The sequence below is a fragment of the Girardinichthys multiradiatus genome, chromosome 3 (assembly GCF_021462225.1).
Source record: "Girardinichthys multiradiatus isolate DD_20200921_A chromosome 3, DD_fGirMul_XY1, whole genome shotgun sequence".
Taxonomy (NCBI): domain Eukaryota; kingdom Metazoa; phylum Chordata; class Actinopteri; order Cyprinodontiformes; family Goodeidae; genus Girardinichthys; species Girardinichthys multiradiatus.
The window spans coordinates 19,965,405-19,984,059 of NC_061796.1; the positions used below are offsets into that span (position 1 = coordinate 19,965,405).

Below are 18,655 nucleotides of genomic sequence, written 5' to 3' on the forward strand. Positions count from 1 at the left end.
TTATTTACATTGTAAGATAAATCTAATTAGGCATATGTGGATTATTTAATGCTAGGCCAGTTGGAAGCCAGTTTATTGGAAGCAGTAAAAAAACAACTGATGTTTTTCTGCTGTGACGCCACTCTGGAAAATCAACTTCCTATTTTTATATTCTCTTTCGTTTTTCACTACCTCAACTCACTGATAGATCGACTGCTGAGTCCGCCCTCTACCGTCCTGATCATCAACATCAGCAACTCTACCCTGGTTGATTGCGTCATCGGGGATTCCCACCTCTCCACAGCGGCTGAACTGCAGACTCTGATGCAGGAATCAGACCTGGAGAAGACCGGTAGGTAACAACTGCAGCTCACACTCGTGCGTCTTGTGATTTTTTTTTGCATCTAAACAAATCGCAACTCTCACCTTGCATTCACGAATTTCTTGCTCACCTGTTACAGCCGAGGTGAGTTGCAGCTGCTGTCACAGACGGCAGGAGGCAGCACAGCCCGCTCCTTCAGCACCTCTCCGTGCACCCGCTGAGCATCTGAACATCAACATCCTCAGCTCGCACCTCAACAGCGTCATCATCGGAGACAACAACTACATGAACATTCAGCAGAACGAGACGTTTGACTAAAACCCAAGTGCTCACACACTAGGGCAGGGCTGTTGAGTGGTGGATGGATTTCCTGAAGACACCTTGTTTTAGTTCTCATTCAAACATTCTCACTGACATCACTGCTGGTTTATTGCTCTGATCCCATGTTATGTGAACATGTCGAACAGAGCTGCTGAGAAAAAGTCTAGTACAAACAAAAGCACAAATCAGAAAATAACCCTTCATGGAAGTCTTTAGTGTTGTGGAATGCTGGGGATTCTGCTTCTCTGATTTAAAGAGCCGGAAACAGAAGAGCCACAACGTTTGCTGTGAGGATCTTGTGATGACTAATTTCTGTGCAGTGGATAAAAAGATTTATTTCTTTAGTTTACTGTATATAGTATGATTGTGTGACAAATATCAAGTTTGTAGCTAAAATCCTATCATGATAATGGATTATGATGATGTGTATGACCTATGGTCAGTAAGAGTAAACTAGTCTGTATTTATTTTTTGTATTTAATGTTTCCGACTCGTTTTTGTATTTAGGAAAAGCCGCAATTGTACAAATTGAAAAATGTAATTAGGCAAGGCAAGTTTATTTGTATAGCACATTTCAGTTTAAAGTGATTTACATGATGAAAACATAAAAATACATTGCAGAGGTATAATAAAGGCAAGTAAAGAACTACAGACTAAAATTAATGGGTAATTAATGGGTTTTTAACACTGATTAAAAAGAACTCAGGGTTTTAGGGTTTTTAGTCTTCTGGGAGTTTGTTCCAGATAAGTTGAGTATACAACTTGAATGCTGCTTCTCCATGTTTGGTTCTGGGGATACAGAGTAGACTTGAACCAGAAGACCTGAGTGGTCTGGAGGGTTGATACAACACCAATAAATCTTTAACGTATTTTGGTGCTAAGCGATTCAGTGACTTATAAAGAAGTAATTTAAAGTCTCTAATTTAAATTCTCTGAGATCCAGGGAGCCAGTGTAAGGACGCAAGGACTGGGTTGATGTGCTCTACTTTCTAAGTTTTAGTGAGGATGCTGGCAGCAGCGTTCTGAATCAGCTGCGGCTGTCTGACTGACTTTTGTGAAGACTCTTTTGCAGTAATCAATGTGAAACTAGTGAATGAGGGTTTCTTCTAGATTCTGCTGGAATATTTGTCTTTTAATCCTGGAAATGTTCTTCAGGCAATAAAAGGCAGACTTAGTGACTGTCTTTTGTGCCTCTAGAGGTTCAAGTCTGAGTCCATCACTATACCCAGATTTTGGGCCTGATCAGTGGTTTCTAGCTGTAGTAAATAATTACTTCAGTTTTGTGTTTATTTATCTGAAGAAAATTATGCACATCCACACATTAATTTGCACTATGCATCTTGCCAACGTTTGGCTTCCTAGCCACCTGGTGACTGTAATCCCATTTTAAATAAAGTTCATACTGTTCTATTTGTAATATTTTTCAAATATACTGCTTCTGATCTCTTGGCTTTTTGATTTTGCTATATGTATAAAATGACTAAGATTTTGTAGACTTTTTTTAAAATAAAGACATGCATAAAGTAAAACAATTTTCGTCAATTTTTACTTAATTTGCAAACAATTGTCTTTTAGGAAATGTCACTTCTTCTTCCCTTTTCTCTTATTGCCTTTCTTGATCTCGTCTGCTTTTTTGAAAGCGCCGAAGCCTTGGCGGACCATACAGGCTCTCCACCATGCCTGAAGCTGCATAGATCAGAACATGAATATCAGTAGATTGAAAGGATTTCATGAGCTTCCAAGGTCCATCAATCTCGGCTCTAATTGGATGTTACCTTCGTGGCAGCTCTAGCCTCTGTCTCTTGTTGACGTAGTTTCTGTTGCTCCTTTTTGTCTTCCATCACCACCTGTTCCATCTCCCTGAACTGAAACCAACAATCATTGGTAATTAAAAGATGAGCTGTGTGATAGCTGCTCTGCCATGAGTACTGCTCACCTTCCTCCTCATCTCCATCAATCTGTCTAAGTTCAGAGTTCTTTTGCAGCCTATGTTATCAAGCTTCTTCTGCGTATCATTCTGTATCTGCTTAGTTTGCTGCTTCCACTTGTGCAGCGTCTGTTGCAGCTCCTAATGGGAAAAATAGAATCTGTCATATATTTGGTAATAACACAATAGCTCTTTGTGGTACCCTCCCTGTAAAGAGTCATCCACTCAGATTTAAAAAAAAGCAGTTTTCAAATAATTTCATTTATTAAGGGAAAAAAGCCAAAAACAAACTGGCTCTACATGAAGACATACTGGTGTCTGTTTGTTAAATCATGAATTGCCTGTTATTTACATTTCTTGCTGAGTTGAATTTCACTAACCACACACAGACCAGATTTCTGCTGGACCTCTTCAATAAAGAAAACTACGGTGGCTGGGAGGTGCAAACCAATATTACAAAATCTGAAATACTTTTACAAAGTTTGAGACAAATTCACATTTCAGAAAACAATTTAACAAGAAGTGAAACATTTTACAAGTCCCGAAACAAATTAACATTTGAGAAAACTAATTAAAATTTCAGAAAACAAATTAAAATTTCAGAAAACAAATATACATTTCAGAAAACACATTTACATTTGAGAAAACAAATGAACATTTCAGGACGTAGAATGTCACCTCACTGGGGGGGAAGGAGCCTGAGCTCGTGCGGGAGGTCGAGAGATATCGACTAGAAATAGTCGGGCTCACCTCCACGCATGGTGTGGGCTCTGGAACCCATTTCCTCAAGAGGTACTGCATCTCTTCTACTCTGGAGTATCCCACGGGGAGAAGCGGTGGGCTGGGGTAGGTATACTTGTTGCTCCCCAGCTCAGCCGTCTCGTGTTGAGGTTTACCCCTGTGGATGAGAGGGTCGCATCCCTACACCTTCAGGTTGGGGACAGGTCTCTGACTGTCGTTTCGGCCTAGGGGCCGGACAGTAGTGCAGAGTACCCGGTCTTCTTGGTGTCCTTGTCAGGGGTGCTGGATAGTGCCCCTCCTGGGGACTCCATTATTCTGCTGGGAAACTTCAACGCCCACGTGGGAAACAACAATGACACCTGGAGAGGCGTGATCGGGAGGAACCCATCAGTGCACTTGGCACCAGGACACCCTAGGCAGGAGGTTGATGACTTTGTTGTTATATCGTCAGATCTTCGGCCGCATGTTTTGGACACTCGGGTGAAGAGAGGGGCTGGAGACTTGGGGTTAGACTCTTTAATCACCCAGGCTGAAGTCACCAAGGTGGTTAAAGAGCTCCGCGGTGGCAGGGCTTCCGGGGTGGATGAGATCCGCTCTGAGTACCTCAAGTCTTTGGATGTTGTAGGGCTGTCATGGTAGACACGCCTCTTCAACACTGCATGGCGGTCGCGGACAGTGCCTCTGGACTGGCAGACTGGGGTGGTGGTCCCCCTTCATAAGAAGGGTGACCGGAGGGTGTGTTCCAACTACAGGGGGATCACACTCCTCAGCCTCCTTGGTAAGGCCTACGCCAGGGTATTGGAGAGGAGAGTCCGGCTGATAGTCGAACCGCGGCTTCAGGAGGAGCAGTGTAGTTTTCGTCCCGGCCGTGGAACACTGGACCAGCTCTATACCCTCTACAGGGTACTCGAGGGTTCATGGAAGTTTGCCCAACCGGTCCACATGTGTTTTGTGGACCTGGAGAAAGCATTCGACTGTGTCCCTCGTGATGCCCTGTGGGGGGTGCTCCAGGAGTATGGACTCGGTGGCTCTTTACTAGGGGCCATCCGGTCTCTGTACAAGCGGAGCAGGAGTTTGGTTCGCATTGCCGGCACTAAGTCGGACCTGTTCCCGGTGCATGTTGGACTCCGGCAGGGCTGCCCTTTGTCACCGGTCCTGTTCATAACTTTTATGGACAGGATTTCTAGACGCAGCCAAGGGCTGGAGGGGGTCTGGTTTGGGGACCAGTGGATTTTGTCTCTTCTTTTTGCGGATGACGTGGTCCTGCTGGCCCCATCTAGCCAAGACCTACAGCATGCACTGGGGCGGTTCGCAGCTGAGTGTGAAGCGGCTGGGATGAAGATCAGCTCCTTCAAGTTCGAGGCCATGGTTCTCGACCGGAAAAGGGTGGCTTGTCCTCTTCAGGTTGGAGGGGAGTTCCTGCCTCAAGTGGAGGAGTTCAAGTATCTCGGGGTTTTGTTCACGAGTGAGGGAAGAATGGAGCGGGAGATCGACAGACGGATCGGTGCGGCTGCCACAGTAATGGGGGCGCTGTGCCGGTCCGTTGTGGTGAAGAGAGAGCTGAGCCGAAAAGCGAAGCTCTCGATTTACCGGTTGGTCTACGTTCCTACCCTCACCTATGGCCATTAACTTTGGGTCATGACCGAAAGAACGAGATCCCGGATACAAGCGGCTGAAATGAGCTTCCTCCGTAGGGTGGCCGGGCACTCCCTTAGAAATAGGGTGAGGAGCTCGGCCATCCGGGAGGGGCTCGGAGTAGATCCGCTGCTTCTCCACATCGAGAGGAGCCAGTTGAGGTGGCTCAGGCATCTATACCGGATGCCTCCTGGACGCCTTCCTCGGGAGGTGTTCCAGGCACGTCCCACCGGGAGGAGGCCCAGGGGACGGCCCAGGACACGCTGGAGGGACTATGTCTCTCGGCTGGCCTGGGAATGCCTTGAGCTCCCCCCAGAGGAGCTGGAAGAGGTGTCTGGGGAGAGGGACGTCTGGGCGTCTCTGCTGAGTCTGCTGCCCCCGCGACCCGGTCCCGGATAAAGCGGAAGACGACGAGTACGAGTACGAGTAAATTTAAATTTCAGAAAACAAATTTACATTTCAGAAAACACATTTACATCTCAGAAAACACATTTACTTTTCAGAAAACACTTTAGCAACACACAAAACATTTAAATGTTCTGAAAAACATTTACAAATGACAAAAACTAAGGGAAAGGGAATGTACCAACTCGGAAGGTTGACCCGGAAGTAATAACAGGAACGCTTATGGTGACCCAAGATGGATAGCAGTCGAGTGGCGTTTTGCGGCACAAATATGAGTAGATTAACTCAGTTTTGTTTTTCGTGTGGTCTGTCCTTAGGGCAAGCTCAATTAGTGGCAGTAGGAACTACAAATAGTACTTTCGCCAGCCCACCACCAGTAATTGGAAAATGGCTTGTCAGTATAGTTGTAACTGTGAATTGTTACCCACAGAAAATAAAATGAATAACTTAAAAACACGCTGGCACTTTGTGGAGTCCCTTGCCACGAGGGTGCCAGATGGTGCCAGACCAGCTGTATAAGCCTCCAGGATGATGCCACGGCGGCTGACTCTGTTTTACTGTGGTCAAGCCAGTTGCCTCCACTTCGAAAATGACGGTCAATTCAGCCCTCACGCGGTTTTATTGTGTGCGAAAACATCATGAATTTGAATTACGGCAGTGGCGCTTGCTGAGATCTGAGTAAAAGTAATATTTTTTAAATGAACTGGATCGTGGTGATTGATGTCATTGTTGCTATGTAGATATGACATTTTAGTTTTTGTCACTGTTTTATGTGGTAATTTGTGTGTTCATTATTTCTGAATGTCCATTTATATTCCCTAAGCTTCCACGCTTATTAAAACAAAATTGTTTTCATTGACTAGTCTCACTTCACGTTGACAGAAGAACACCTCCAGGTGTCATTTATCAAAATTCACCCACATCTGATGTGGAATTTCAAAATTAAAGGCCTTAAAAATAAATAATTTTACATTTATTTACCCTAAGTTTCTGTGTTTATTGCAACAAAACGGTTTGTTCCCAGTGATTACTCTCACTTCAGGATGACCAGAGAACACTTCCAGATTCCTCTCATCGAGTTTCATCAAGACCTGATGTGTAATTTCAAAAATAAAGCCCGTCAATGTTAGACATTTTCCATCTATTTTTTACAAAGTTGCCGAATATGTTCATGATATCATGTTTTATTGTCCGATCATTTGTGATCTCTTAGCACTTACATACAGTATGTTTTAAGGATGACTATATGCAACTGCCACACCTAATGCAGTCCAGCACCTAAACAACTGAAGGGGTAGTTACGTAACAACGGAAAAGGGGCGAACGCCACTCGATTGTTGTCCATCTTGGGTCACCATGAGTGCTCCCGTTATCACTTCCGGGTCAGCCTCGGGTACATTCCCTTTCTGTTGGAATTTTGTGATTTGTAAAAGTGTTTTGTGTGTTGTTAAAAGTTTTCTGGGATGTAAATGTGTTTTCTCAAATGTAATTTGTTTTCTGAAATGTAAATTTGTTTCGGATTTTGTAATGTTGGTTTGCATCTGCCAGTCACTGTAGAAAACCCCATCTGACAACATGAAAGTAATTTTTAAAGGCTATGGTAATCTAATGAATCCCAGTGAGAGCCATTATCCACAAATGGAGAAAACATGGAACAGTAGCAAACGTTCCCAGGAGATATCCTCCGAATAAACCTTGTACTCCCAAGAGGTTATCAACAACTCATCCAGGAAGTCAAAAAAAGTATGTGTGGCCATCAGTTTGTGACTTTAAGCTTAATCACACACAGATTATGCAGCACAACAACGATCAAAAGCCCACAAGCAAGTTTACGACTGAATGGCTCAAAATTAAATGTTTTGGAGTAGTATAGACCTAAATCAGATTTAGATGTTTATGCTAAAAAATGTGGCTGAATTGAAACAATTTTGCAAAGAAGAATGGGCCAAAATTTCTCCACAGCAATGCAGAACAAACTGTAATTAACATAGGGAGGCAAATGTGTTTCAGATAGGTCAGGATTGGTTTGCACGGTGGCACAGTTGGTAGCACTGTTGCCTTGCAGCTAGAAGGTCCTGGGTTCAATTCCTGGCCTGGGGTCTTTCTGCATGGAGTTTGCATGTTCTCCCCGTGCATGTGTGGGTTCTCACTGGGTACTCTGGCTTCCTCCCACAGTCCAAAGACATGCCTGTTAGGTTAATTGGTAACTCTAAATTGCCCTTAGGTGTATGAATGAGTGTGTGCTTGGTTGTTTGTGTTGCCCTGCAATGGACTGGCGACCTGTCCAGGGTGTACCCTGCCTCTTGCCCATAGACTGCTGGAGATAGGCACCAGCTCCTCCCGTGACCCACTATGGAATAAACGGTAGAAAATGACTGACTGACTGGTTTGATTTGCTTTTTCTATTAAAGAATACAATAAAATTATCACTTGAAAACTGCATTTTGCATTTACTTGGATTACGTTTGTCTTGTAGTAAAATTTGTTTGATGATCTAAAACTTTTTATGCAGAGGTTTCATCTGTAAAAACAATCCTGTGATTTTGCTGCCTTTTATGAGGGTTAATTATGACGTTGCCTCCACTTCTGCAGGTAGTCATTCAGTTCAGTATCTTCTGAGTTTTTGAACTGAGTATATTCATAAATGCCTGGTAATTTGTTAATGCTATCTAAACTTGGTTCCCAGTTGTTAGCTTCAAGTCCAAGTGTCCATATTTGAAAAGATAAAGAATCCCTTTGTTAGCTCTAGTTCCTGTAGTTTCCGGAACCAAATTTTGCTTCCCACAACTAGATTTTGAATAAACTGCATGAGAACTGTACACAGCAGTTAGACTAATCCAAAACTCTACATTTACATCCTATTTATCATGTTGCTTCACCAACCTCATCTTGATTTTGGAGGAAGTTCTTAGACTCCTCATGAAATCTCTTCTCTTCTCCAAGCTGTTTCTGCAGAAGCTGAGAGCAAAGATGAAAAATACAAGGAGAAATACAAAACATGGCTGAAGTTCTATTTACCTGAGGAGAAACATCTGGCACTTATTTCTGGGATTTGGGGTGACAACAATGACTTGGAGACTGATGTACCTCCAGCTGGTCCTTCAGCTGAGCTATCTGCCATTTCTCTGTTATCATTTGCTGGGACATGCCCACAGTTTCTGGTTTATAATTCTTCTGCATTTTGGATCTTTGGTACTTCAGCTCATCCAAAAGAAAGTCCATTTTCTGTGGGAGAAAGTTTTTGGAAGAGTTTAGCCTCCAGGATGATAATTTCTTTAGTTGACTGTAAATCCTGCAGAAATACACTCACTGACTATTGTATCAGGTACACATTTTCAATTGATTTTACCACAAACTGCAAATAAGCCAGTAACATGCACAATGGGAAACAAAATGGATTTCAATTGAATTACTTTGAATGTAACATTGCTGTTGGTGCCAGAAGGGCTGGTGTGAGTATTTCACAAACTGCTGATCTAATGGGATTTTCCCACACAACCATCTGTTGGCTTTACAGAGAAAAGTCAGAACAAGTAAAAATATAAAGTGAGCAGCATGGACAAAAATGCCTAACTGAGGTGGTCTTTGTAGAAGGGGCAGACTGGTTCGATAGGATAGAAAGGCAGCAGTGGCTCAAATAATCAAGTGTCTCAACCAAGGAATGCAGATTACAATCTCTGAGCACACAACGTCAGACCTTAAAGCAGATGGGCTACAGCAGCAGAAGACCAGACCGGGTGCTTCACCTGTCAGCTAAGGATAACATAATGAGGCAACAATTCAAGCAGCTTCACTAAAATGAGACAAAAATGGATCAAAAAGTTTGACCGGTCCGAAGAGTCTCAATTTTAGTTGTGACATTCAGATGTCAGGGTCAGAATTTGACAAAAACAACATATAAACATGGATCTATCTTGCCTTTCATCAACGCTTCAGCCAGCTGTTGGTGGTTTTCTTGTCACACTTTGGGCCTCTACTGTGTTAACTGTGCATCTTTTAAACACCACATCCTACTTGAGTATTGTTACTGACCATCTTCATCTCTTTTTGACTAGAGTGCATCTTCTGATATCTGTATCTTCACCTTCTATAAATGATGCACTTGTCCCTGTCTTTCAATGTTTAACCCTGTTTCTCTCCTTGACAAAGCTATTGGCTTTTAGTGTGACTAACTACACTGCCTGGCCAAAAAAAAAGTCACCACCCGGCCACCTGGAACTAAGCAAATAATTCCAGTAGAGCACATTTTAGACTTAGTGAAACAGATGTTTCGCATCATGGATGTTGTGCCAGCAAATCCGCAGCAGCTACGTGATGCTAACATATTAATATGGACCAAAATTTCTGAAAAAAGTTTGGACACCTTGTTGACTGCAACAGAGGAATGAGGCAGTTTAAAAGGCAAAATAAGGTCCAATCTGGTACTAGAAAGGCACATCTGATAAAGGGAACAGTGACCAATGAGTGTACATAAACAGACTGTTAATTTCTCACATGCAATTGATCCTTTTTGTCCATGATTTCTAATTCTTGTCTCTTCAGAGCCTGTTTTTTCTGTTTCAGCATTGTTTCTTCCTCTCTGAATGGGGAGATATACCACATAGCTTATGTTCTAAAAAAAAAAGACTCATGTCTTTAGTAGAAAAACTAGCTAAAAATGCAGTGATGAACCTTTTCTGCCTCTCATCTTTCAGTTTCTTCTTCTCCTCCACAGCCTGTGGAAATGAGCTAAAACTCCCCTTCTCCTCGAGCTCAAAGAACAGCGTGGAGATGTGTTGGGTGATGAGCTGACTGCAGAGATAAACAAAGCTTATTTAAAGACCTGATGAAACATAATTCTCTATTTGTTTGTCCTGATATTTACTCACCATTCTTTTTTCAGCATTATCAGTCTGGCTTTCTCCTAAACACAGATATAAAGACACATGCATGTAAAATCATAACGAATGTGTTTTAACCCTTTCATGCATAGTGGTCACTACAGTGTGCATTTTTCATTCTGCAATCTGATTAAAACATTAAGGAAAAAAATCCGAAGAGAACGCCACAATTGATGCAGCTGAAAGTGGATAGTAATAACTTAATTATAATACTCATAATGGTCAGAGATCATACGAACACCAAGCTGTTTCCTGCTAGTTCAGATGTAAAACACAGTGAAGGGACCTGTACAGGAGCAGTGTTTCGCTCCCTCCTGATCTGCACTGACAGGGAATGTCCTAGTATGGCCAACTGGTGTGCGCAGTCTTCCAGTACAGCTGCTGTTCTGAGACTCTGAATCTCAGGTAACATCCTGCGTGGACAGAAAAAGTCAGGAAGCTCTTCTGACGCCATACCTTTGATTTAGTGAATCAATATTGATACTGATTTAAGAAAACAGAACAGCTACACAAACACTCTGCGTAAAATGTCTAAGCCACTTCCTTATTACTGAAATTCAGTCAAACTACATGCCAGGCAACTCCGTGTCACGCAGAGACCGTGGGTCTTACTAGATAACACTTACGTTAGTCTTGTATAGCTTCGAGTAAATTTCCAAAAGTTCAGTTTTGCTTTCAATATCTGAAACGCGACTGAAGCTGTGGCTTTAGCCTGAGCTACTGGGTTACCTGTCACCATGGTAACAGGACGCATTTATTTGCCTTTGCAGTTTGAAGCAGAGTGAATTTGGGGTTGCTATTGTCTCTCTTAAAACTGCGTGCTGACTGTGGACACAAGTTAGTGAAAGTAGGATTTTTATCACTAAACTACACACAGTAACTGCATTTAATCATTTTCTCATATTCTTCATTGATGCACTCAAGGAACAACAGTGGAGAAAATAGTAGGCTAAAAATAAAATTTCCGACAATTCAGAATTTTTGGAGTTTTCAAATATCATTAATTGAAATTTGAGGGTGTTTGATGGTGACTCAGGTGGCTCTTGGAACTGGTGGGTTGCAGGTTTGAACTCCCGTTTTAAATATAAAACCAGTTTCCGTTTATGTAAGAGTTATTCTCTCGTTCGTTTACGGTCACTCATTCTGAGTCTGTTGAACGTATCTACTTTATGAATGCGAGTTAGTCAGTATCTGCTGTAGGTGCACCAATCAGGCTCACACTGGCTGATACTAATTTCCTGTTTTTCTTTGACATCTCACCTTCTGATCCCAGGTTTCATTTTTCCCTAAGACTATAACACATCCAAACATGTTTCATATCTTTAATTGAACAATCAAATATAAAAATAACATTGACCATATAAATAAAAATCAGTAGCAAGTTCCTCAAAAAAGGAGGGGATTACAAGATAATTAAAAACAAGCCCTAACCTTTATCCGATGTTTACTAAAACCAAAACAAGAACAATCCTTTTTTGTTTTTCCCTTTTGGTCTTCTTCTGCCCAAGAATGAAAGACTCTGGCTGGGTATTGCAGTACAGTTTATTGTCATTGTTTACTGCAATCTCTGCAGGTAGTTACAGATTAAAGGTTATACAGACAGAGGGAACAAGCTACACTGCAGTACATGCATGCTGCTGCCTCTCACACTGTGAGGTCCCCTTTACATCGACCTCATCACACTGTACCAGGAGGAATTTCCTCTCCGAGATGTGGCTCTTCACCTGTGTCACTGTCAGCACCGTCTTCACTGAGACAACAACCACCTGATCTACAAACATACAAACCATCACAAACAAAGTATGTACACCAACACTGGATGACATTCCACCAAATAAGTAATCATGAAAGGCAGTTTGTAAGGCAGAACTATATCATGTAGATGAACACATCCAGGTCTGAAGGCAGATATCGCTTCCTTTCAGGTAGACTCTGCATGATGATTAGAAATCATATTCGCTGCCTATACAGTGAACTGGGTTTCATCGTCTGTACATGAGGCATTCTATGATGACTAATCTTTACATAATGCAACCTTTCTAACACAAGTTAATATACGGAAAAGTAAATCAGTTACATGTACTATATGTTGATTATTGTCAAGAGATAATTAACAATATCCAAAAATATGCACATATTTCATGAAAATTATTCAAAGACGGATTTAATAAAAAATAAATGAAACCAAACGCGGATTTGATTACGTTTGCTTGCAGAACAACAGCATTGATGTCACACTAAGTAGCACTTCACAACCTCTGGAAAGAGCTGTGTGTAAAAACAGGGAATATTTAATTCAAACTAAAATAGAGGAAAAACCTCAGTAACTCAGCCTCAGTTGTATCTATTGAGAGTATTTCTGATCTGTTACATTTTAGAAGTACCAGTGGATCATAGAGAGCTAGTAGTTAAATGTCATCAAACACTGCTAAAATGGTTCTGTCACAGCAAAGTAACAACATCCACAAGTGTATATATAGACTTGTATATATAAAGAAAATTCATTTAGTGAGCTTTCTGATTATGTTGTTAATGTAGGTCATGAGATGAGCTTTCTCTAGGGATGGCCATGCCTTGCGTTAGTGATAAACTGAGGAGCTCCGTCATCTGGACTCTTGAGTACAGCTGATCTTCTTCTGCATCAAACAGGGTAAGCTAAGATGTTTCAGGTATCTGATCAGGATGCCTATTGGGGTCCCCCTTTGAAGGTTTTCTGTGGGATTTCCTACTTGGAGGAGACCCTGGGGAAGACCTAGAACTCACTAGAGGGACTATATGTTTATCCCTTTTGGAATATACAGATAGGAAACAGATAGGGATCCCTGAAAATGAGCTAAAAAGTATTAGCAGGGCTAAGGAATGTTTGGATTACCGGTTACATCCATGAATTTATCTCAAATAAGCAGGCATTAGCTCAGGGTTAGCGGTAATAACGTGGCAACGATTCCCCAGGAATAATGGTTTTCTTTGGGTGACTCATTGGTGAAAGAAAGTGTTATTTGGCACAAATTAATATTTTAACCAGAAGATTGTTTCTGTCTGGTTCTAATTTTGACAGAAACATTTTTCAGAAAACAAAATTTCTTGAAAACAGAACAACGCTTTCAGGTGGGCTGACAGCAGCAGCGAGGATACATCTCCCTGAACAATATCAGTGAAATCCAAAATAGAAGGTGGCTTTTGTTTTTTTGGAAACAATCCTTTACAGAACACAGACATACACCCAAACATACATGTAAAAAACTAAATTATAACCCATATAAAATATACAGCTTTATATTTTATTTTCTTGAGCATCTCTCTCTGTTTAAAAGAGAATTTCTCCTCTGTTTTGTGCTTTAAAATGAATCTGAGTTGATCTGGACAACACAGTTGTGCCATCAGTGGTGAGATATAAGTCCACTGTGACTTTCAGGTTATTTGCATTAAATCAACTGTTTGTGGGTAGAGAAATATAAGATTCAGAAAGGGAAAATAACTGAAAGAGACAGGTGGTCCTGCAACATGCAGTTGTCTGGAGGAGCTGTGCATTGATGAGGAGGAAAGGAAAACATTATGTCTCAAGTTCTTTTGAGTCATTTTGACGACTCTCTATGACCCAGGTATGCACAAACAATTTTAGATTTCATTGATTGTTCGTTCAGAGGGTCTGTAGCCCTCTGCTCCTTTGGGGGACGACAAGTAGAAGGACTGCGTCTTGCGTTTTAGGCGCGCCCTCTTGGTAGCCAGCGACAGGCTGTGCTTGCTGGAGGCGATTATGTCGGAGATGAACTTCTTGCAGTCCACACACATCTCCATGGTGGCCCAGTCCTCTGTTAGCTCTGGGGGCAGCTCCAGTTCTTCATGAGATTTTAAAGAGCCATGCTTTGACAGCCTGCAACAAACAGAAACAAAGTAAGAATGTTGTTCTGGACAAAGAGTAGACTTGAATCAACCTGGTTTAAATGAGTGAGAGATTAACAGGCTTCTCCAGACAAGCATATACGATAGTTCAACTATTTGCTTCAGGTGTGCAGCAGCAAAAACAAATCTAAAACATACTAGGGTCAGCACTGGAATTGCCCATCTCTGTTTTACATTCACAGGAAATGTGCAATTTTAATCTTCTCCACTAGATGTCAGTGGCTTGCCGTGTAAAGAACCAAACTTGAAGTGTTAGCTGTTGCAGCTGGTCTTTGTATTATGTGTACACTGCACATGATGCAAAGCAAAGCTTCTCAGCTTTAAAACTGCAACACTGGATTAGCTGTTTGCACATTACTTCTTTCTGTCTCAGTTTTAATGAAGAAAAGTTCATCCTTTCTTGGAGCAAATTAAGCAGTTTTGTAACTCTTACTTGGACATGGTCTTCTGAATGCTGTGGCGCTGGTGGCTCCTGGACGGTTTGTCAGCTTTGGCAGCTGCTGCTGCTCCTGTAGTTTTTCCAGCTCCTTTAGATGCTGCTTTTGTAGCTCCTCTCAAAGTTGGTGATGAAACAGCCCCTCCCGCTGCCATGGACGATCCTGGCCCTTCAGCCACAGAGAGTCCTTGTCCTACATCAGCCATGGCACTTATTCTGTCTCTGGGCAGAGTATTGGTTGAGCCAATGGAGTAGATAGGCAGACTGGAATAAGGTTTTGATGGAAGCCGCATCTGTTAGAAAGTGAAGGCAGAGATGTTATGGTACTCAGACCTACCTTACTTTGGTACTCAAACACCAAAAATATTATTATGAAAACACACAAGATGCTACACAGGCAGCTGATTGGCTAACAGATTTATTCTGTGTGACATACCTTTTTGCAGCATTGTGAGCACACAGGCCTACAAACAGAGGATTGGAGAATAAACAGAGGAAGTCATTAATTAAAGTGGTCATATGAAAATACCAAATATATATATATATATCCAGGGGTTGGACAATGAAACTGAAACACCTGTCATTTTAGTGTTGGAGGTTTCATGGCTAAACTGGACCAGCCTGGTAGCCAGTCTTCATTGATTGCACATTGCACCAGTAAGAGCAGAGTGTGAAGGTTCAATTAGCAGGCTAAGAGCACAGTTTTGCTCAAAATATTGAAATGCACACAACATTATGGGTGACATACCAGAGTTCAAAAGAGGACAAATTGTTGGTGCACGTCTTGCTGGCGCATCTGTGACCAAGACAGCAAGTCTTTGTGATGTATCAAGAGCCACGGTATCCAGGGTAATGTCAGCATACCACCAAGAAGGACGAACCACATCCAACAGGATTAACTGTGGACGCAAGAGGAAGCTGTCTGAAAGGGATGTTCGGGTGCTAACCCGGATTGTATCCAAAAAACATAAAACCACGGCTGCCCAAATCACGGCAGAATTAAATGTGCACCTCAGCTCTCCTGTTTCCACCAGAACTGTCCGTCGGGAGCTCCACAGGGTCAATATACACGGCCGGGCTGCTATAGCCAAACCTTTGGTCACTCATGCCAATGCCAAACGTCGGTTTCAATGGTGCAAGGAGCACAAATCTTGGGCTGTGGACAATGTGATACATGTATTGTTCTCTAATGAGTCCACCTTTACTGTTTTCCCCACATCCAGGAGAGTTACGGTGTGGAGAAGCTCCAAAGAAGCGTACCACCCAGACTGTTGCATGCCCAGAGTGAACCATGGGGGTGGATTAGTGATGGTTTGGGCTGCCATATCATGGCATTCCCTTGGCCCAATACTTGTGCTAGATGGGCACGTCACTGCCAAGGACTACCGAACCATTCTTGAGGACCATGTGCATCCAATGGTTCAAACATTGTATCCTGAAGGTGGTGCCGTGTATCAGGATGACAATGCACCAATACACACAGCAAGACTGGTGAAAGATTGGTTTGATGAACATGAAAGTGAAGTTGAACATCTTCCATGGCCTGCACAGTCACCAGATCTAAATATTATTGAGCCACTTTGGGGTGTTTTGGAGGAGCGAGTCAGGAAACGTTTTCCTCCACCAGTGACCTGGCCACTATATGTCATTCCCAAGACAAATTGACGCTGCATTGGCCACAAAAGGAGGCCCTACACCATGCTAATAAATTATTGTGGTCTAAAACCAGGTGTTTCAGTTACAGTGTCCAACCCCTATATATATATATATATATATATATATATATATATATATATATATATATATATATATATATATGTATGTGTGTGTGTGTGTGTGTGTGTGTGTGTGTGTGTGTGTGTGTGTGTGTATAGAAAGGTTTACTTTTTGCAGAACTGGCAGGTATAGGACCAGGTGAAAAGGGAAAACCTTTTGGTCCGACAACAGAAGCAAAGCTGCAATGAAAGATAAAGAGAATTATTTAACACAGTCAAAAATAAAAACAACTGTCTGAAGAGAAAGTTATAGAGCTGTGAATAATACACTCTCTTCCTTAAGGTTCCTAAAACTTTAGGGGACTTTATGGGCATAATAAAGGCATTTGCTGGACCTCATCAGGTCAGTATTACATTGGTAAATAAATACCATGTTAAACAATGTTAAATGTTGCAGTTATAATTTGGTATTTCTACAGATCTGTGTATATACAAAACAGGAGTACTTGAAATCACTCAGGCATAAAGGTGGTTCTATAAGTTGTAAAACTAACTGGGTGGATTTAAACCTTCTGAACAGTGTTTCTGACTGTTGACTTGTGAAAAACAGTAATGCGTTGCTTTTAGGATCTGATAGGAATCAGATGACTGCAGTTTTTTTCTGCTATGCACTATACCATGGCCATATGGTAAATTTAAGGTTACCTTCCCTTTCTTCATAGCATTGTAGATGTCTTTGTACTGCTGGAACTTCTCCAGCTCTGCTTTCACCAGCACCTGTCTGATGTGCATCACTTCTTCCACTGTCAGAGACAGACATTCCACAGGGAAACAAAACTCCTCCTGCAAAAACAACACATAAAGTGTTTTATTTTAACCCCTTATTCAACCCCTAACATTTCACAGCTAACAGTATAACTATTCTAACCCTAATTATACCATGTCAACCTTTAAGAAACCTTTTTGACCATAAAAACATACATGCATTTACACTTTGTAATATCAACATGGTGCAGATAAAGCTGACTGAACCCACAATTATAGTGGCTCATGGTTTTAAAATCTCCAAAATATAGTACACAAGTAGACACATATACATACACACTGTCTTGCAGTGAGCTTTTTCCAATTTTTGTTATGTTACAACTATTAAGTTCAATATACACTGGTCAAAAAACCTACAGGACCATTTAAAAAAAATATATAAGTATAATTATATTTAATATAATTAATATAATATACTGCTAACCCTGAGTATGATATCAAGTCAGTTAAACCTCTGGAATATTGACCCCAAAAACAGAAAAGGTTTAGCAGATGGAGGCCACAGACATTTTTCCCCTCCTCACTTTTTGTGGCTGCTTTTTTGTAGTTTTGCAATTGACAGACTTCATGAAGGTGGTCTGAGGGCCTGATGTTCTCTAGTAGGCCCTGTGCTCAGAGCCCGGAACTCGACAGAGCTCGACTGCCATTTTCCAGAGAACACTGGAATTGGCAGCACGAGTGCCCTGTTCTTTTCACTGATGAGAGCAGGTTCACGCTGAGCTCAGGTGACAGTTGTGAAAGGGTCAGGAGAAGTTGAGAACATTATGCTGCCTGCAACACTGTTCAGCATGATTGGTGTGGTGGTGGATCAGTGTTGGTCTGGCGAGGCATATTCATGGAGAGACCTACAGACCTGTACGGGATAAACAATGGCACCCTGACTGCCATTAGGTGATATCCTTAGACCCATTGTTAGACAGTAAGTTGGTGCAGTGGGTCCTGGGTTTCTCCTGGTGCATTATAATGCCCGGCCTCATGTAGCATGAGTAAGCAGTCAGTTCCTGGAGAATGAAGGAATGGATACTACTGACTGGCCTCCAAGCTCCCCTGACCTAAATACAGTAGAACATCTAATAGGACATTATGTTTAGGCCACCAGGTTGCACCTCAGGCTGTCCAGGAGCTCAGTGAAGCCCTGGTCAGGATCTGGAAGGAGATACCCCAGGACACCATCTGTCATCTCCTAAGGAGCACGCACCTAACTAAAAAAGTAAGGCACACCAGTGTAACCAGTTAGGCTGGAGCCCTGTTTATAGGATACCTTGCTAAATGAGCCACCACAGGAATATTTCTTTTTTAAGACAACAACTACTGATTAACTTATTATGATTACAGCATGATGGTGACATTGCATTGTTTTGGCCTTTGTCTTAGAAAGGTCTCGCCTCCCTCAAAGTCTTGTTCTTGGTTTTGGCTCGGATTAGGTGGTCTTGACTACAACACTAGAAGACATTTATAAGAGGTCCTGTTTGCAGTTTACCACACGTCATGTAAGAGACACATTAGTTATGTGGAGGAACGTACCAAAGATGTACCAAAACTGACCTTTGCTGGCCTACATTGAAA

The 18,655-nt window shown here is 42.0% G+C and overlaps 2 protein-coding genes across 5 annotated transcripts in view; both read right to left on the bottom strand.

Moving 5' to 3' along the window:
- Positions 1-1,160: 1,160 nt before the first annotated feature.
- Positions 1,161-10,997, bottom strand: iqcg (IQ motif containing G). 2 transcript variants are annotated; one of them, XM_047360340.1, is made up of 10 exons: positions 10,837-10,997; positions 10,503-10,623; positions 10,199-10,233; positions 10,002-10,121; positions 9,825-9,909; positions 8,418-8,555; positions 8,214-8,288; positions 2,559-2,690; positions 2,398-2,487; positions 1,161-2,308 (listed from the first exon to the last, which is right to left on the bottom strand). In XM_047360340.1, exons 1-10 carry the CDS (start codon positions 10,962-10,964, stop codon positions 2,204-2,206), a joined length of 1,029 nt encoding a protein of 342 aa, XP_047216296.1. In that variant the 5' UTR covers positions 10,965-10,997; the 3' UTR covers positions 1,161-2,203. The 2 variants fall into 2 exon arrangements, with proteins under 2 accessions (XP_047216296.1, XP_047216295.1); XM_047360339.1 differs by having other exon boundaries at positions 10,497-10,623; positions 10,837-10,996.
- A 737-nt stretch (positions 10,998-11,734) lies between these two features.
- spire1b (spire-type actin nucleation factor 1b) overlaps positions 11,735-18,655 on the bottom strand; it is a 57,017-nt gene continuing 50,096 nt past the window's right edge. For all 3 annotated transcript variants that reach the window (XM_047361286.1, XM_047361284.1, XM_047361285.1), the window contains 5 exons: positions 16,970-17,107; positions 16,434-16,504; positions 14,986-15,013; positions 14,547-14,842; positions 11,735-14,084 (listed from right to left, as the gene is read on the bottom strand). In XM_047361286.1, coding sequence (XP_047217242.1) covers positions 13,829-14,084; positions 14,547-14,842; positions 14,986-15,013; positions 16,434-16,504; positions 16,970-17,107 — 789 coding nt within the window. In that variant the 3' untranslated portion in view covers positions 11,735-13,828. The remainder of the gene's footprint in view (positions 14,085-14,546; positions 14,843-14,985; positions 15,014-16,433; positions 16,505-16,969; positions 17,108-18,655) is intronic.

Bases quoted from the DNA above. Each gene is read 5' to 3' on its own strand.
- iqcg (XM_047360339.1), bottom strand. From the start codon at position 10,964: ATGCGTCCTGTTACCATGGTGACAGGTAACCCAGTAGCTCAGGCTAAA. The intron at 8,556-9,824 runs GTGAGAAATTAA...TTTCTCCCACAG, and splicing joins ACAAAAAGGATCAATTGCAT to AAAATGGACTTTCTTTTGGA. The intron at 2,309-2,397 runs GTAACATCCAAT...TGATCTATGCAG, and splicing joins AGGCTAGAGCTGCCACGAAG to CTTCAGGCATGGTGGAGAGC.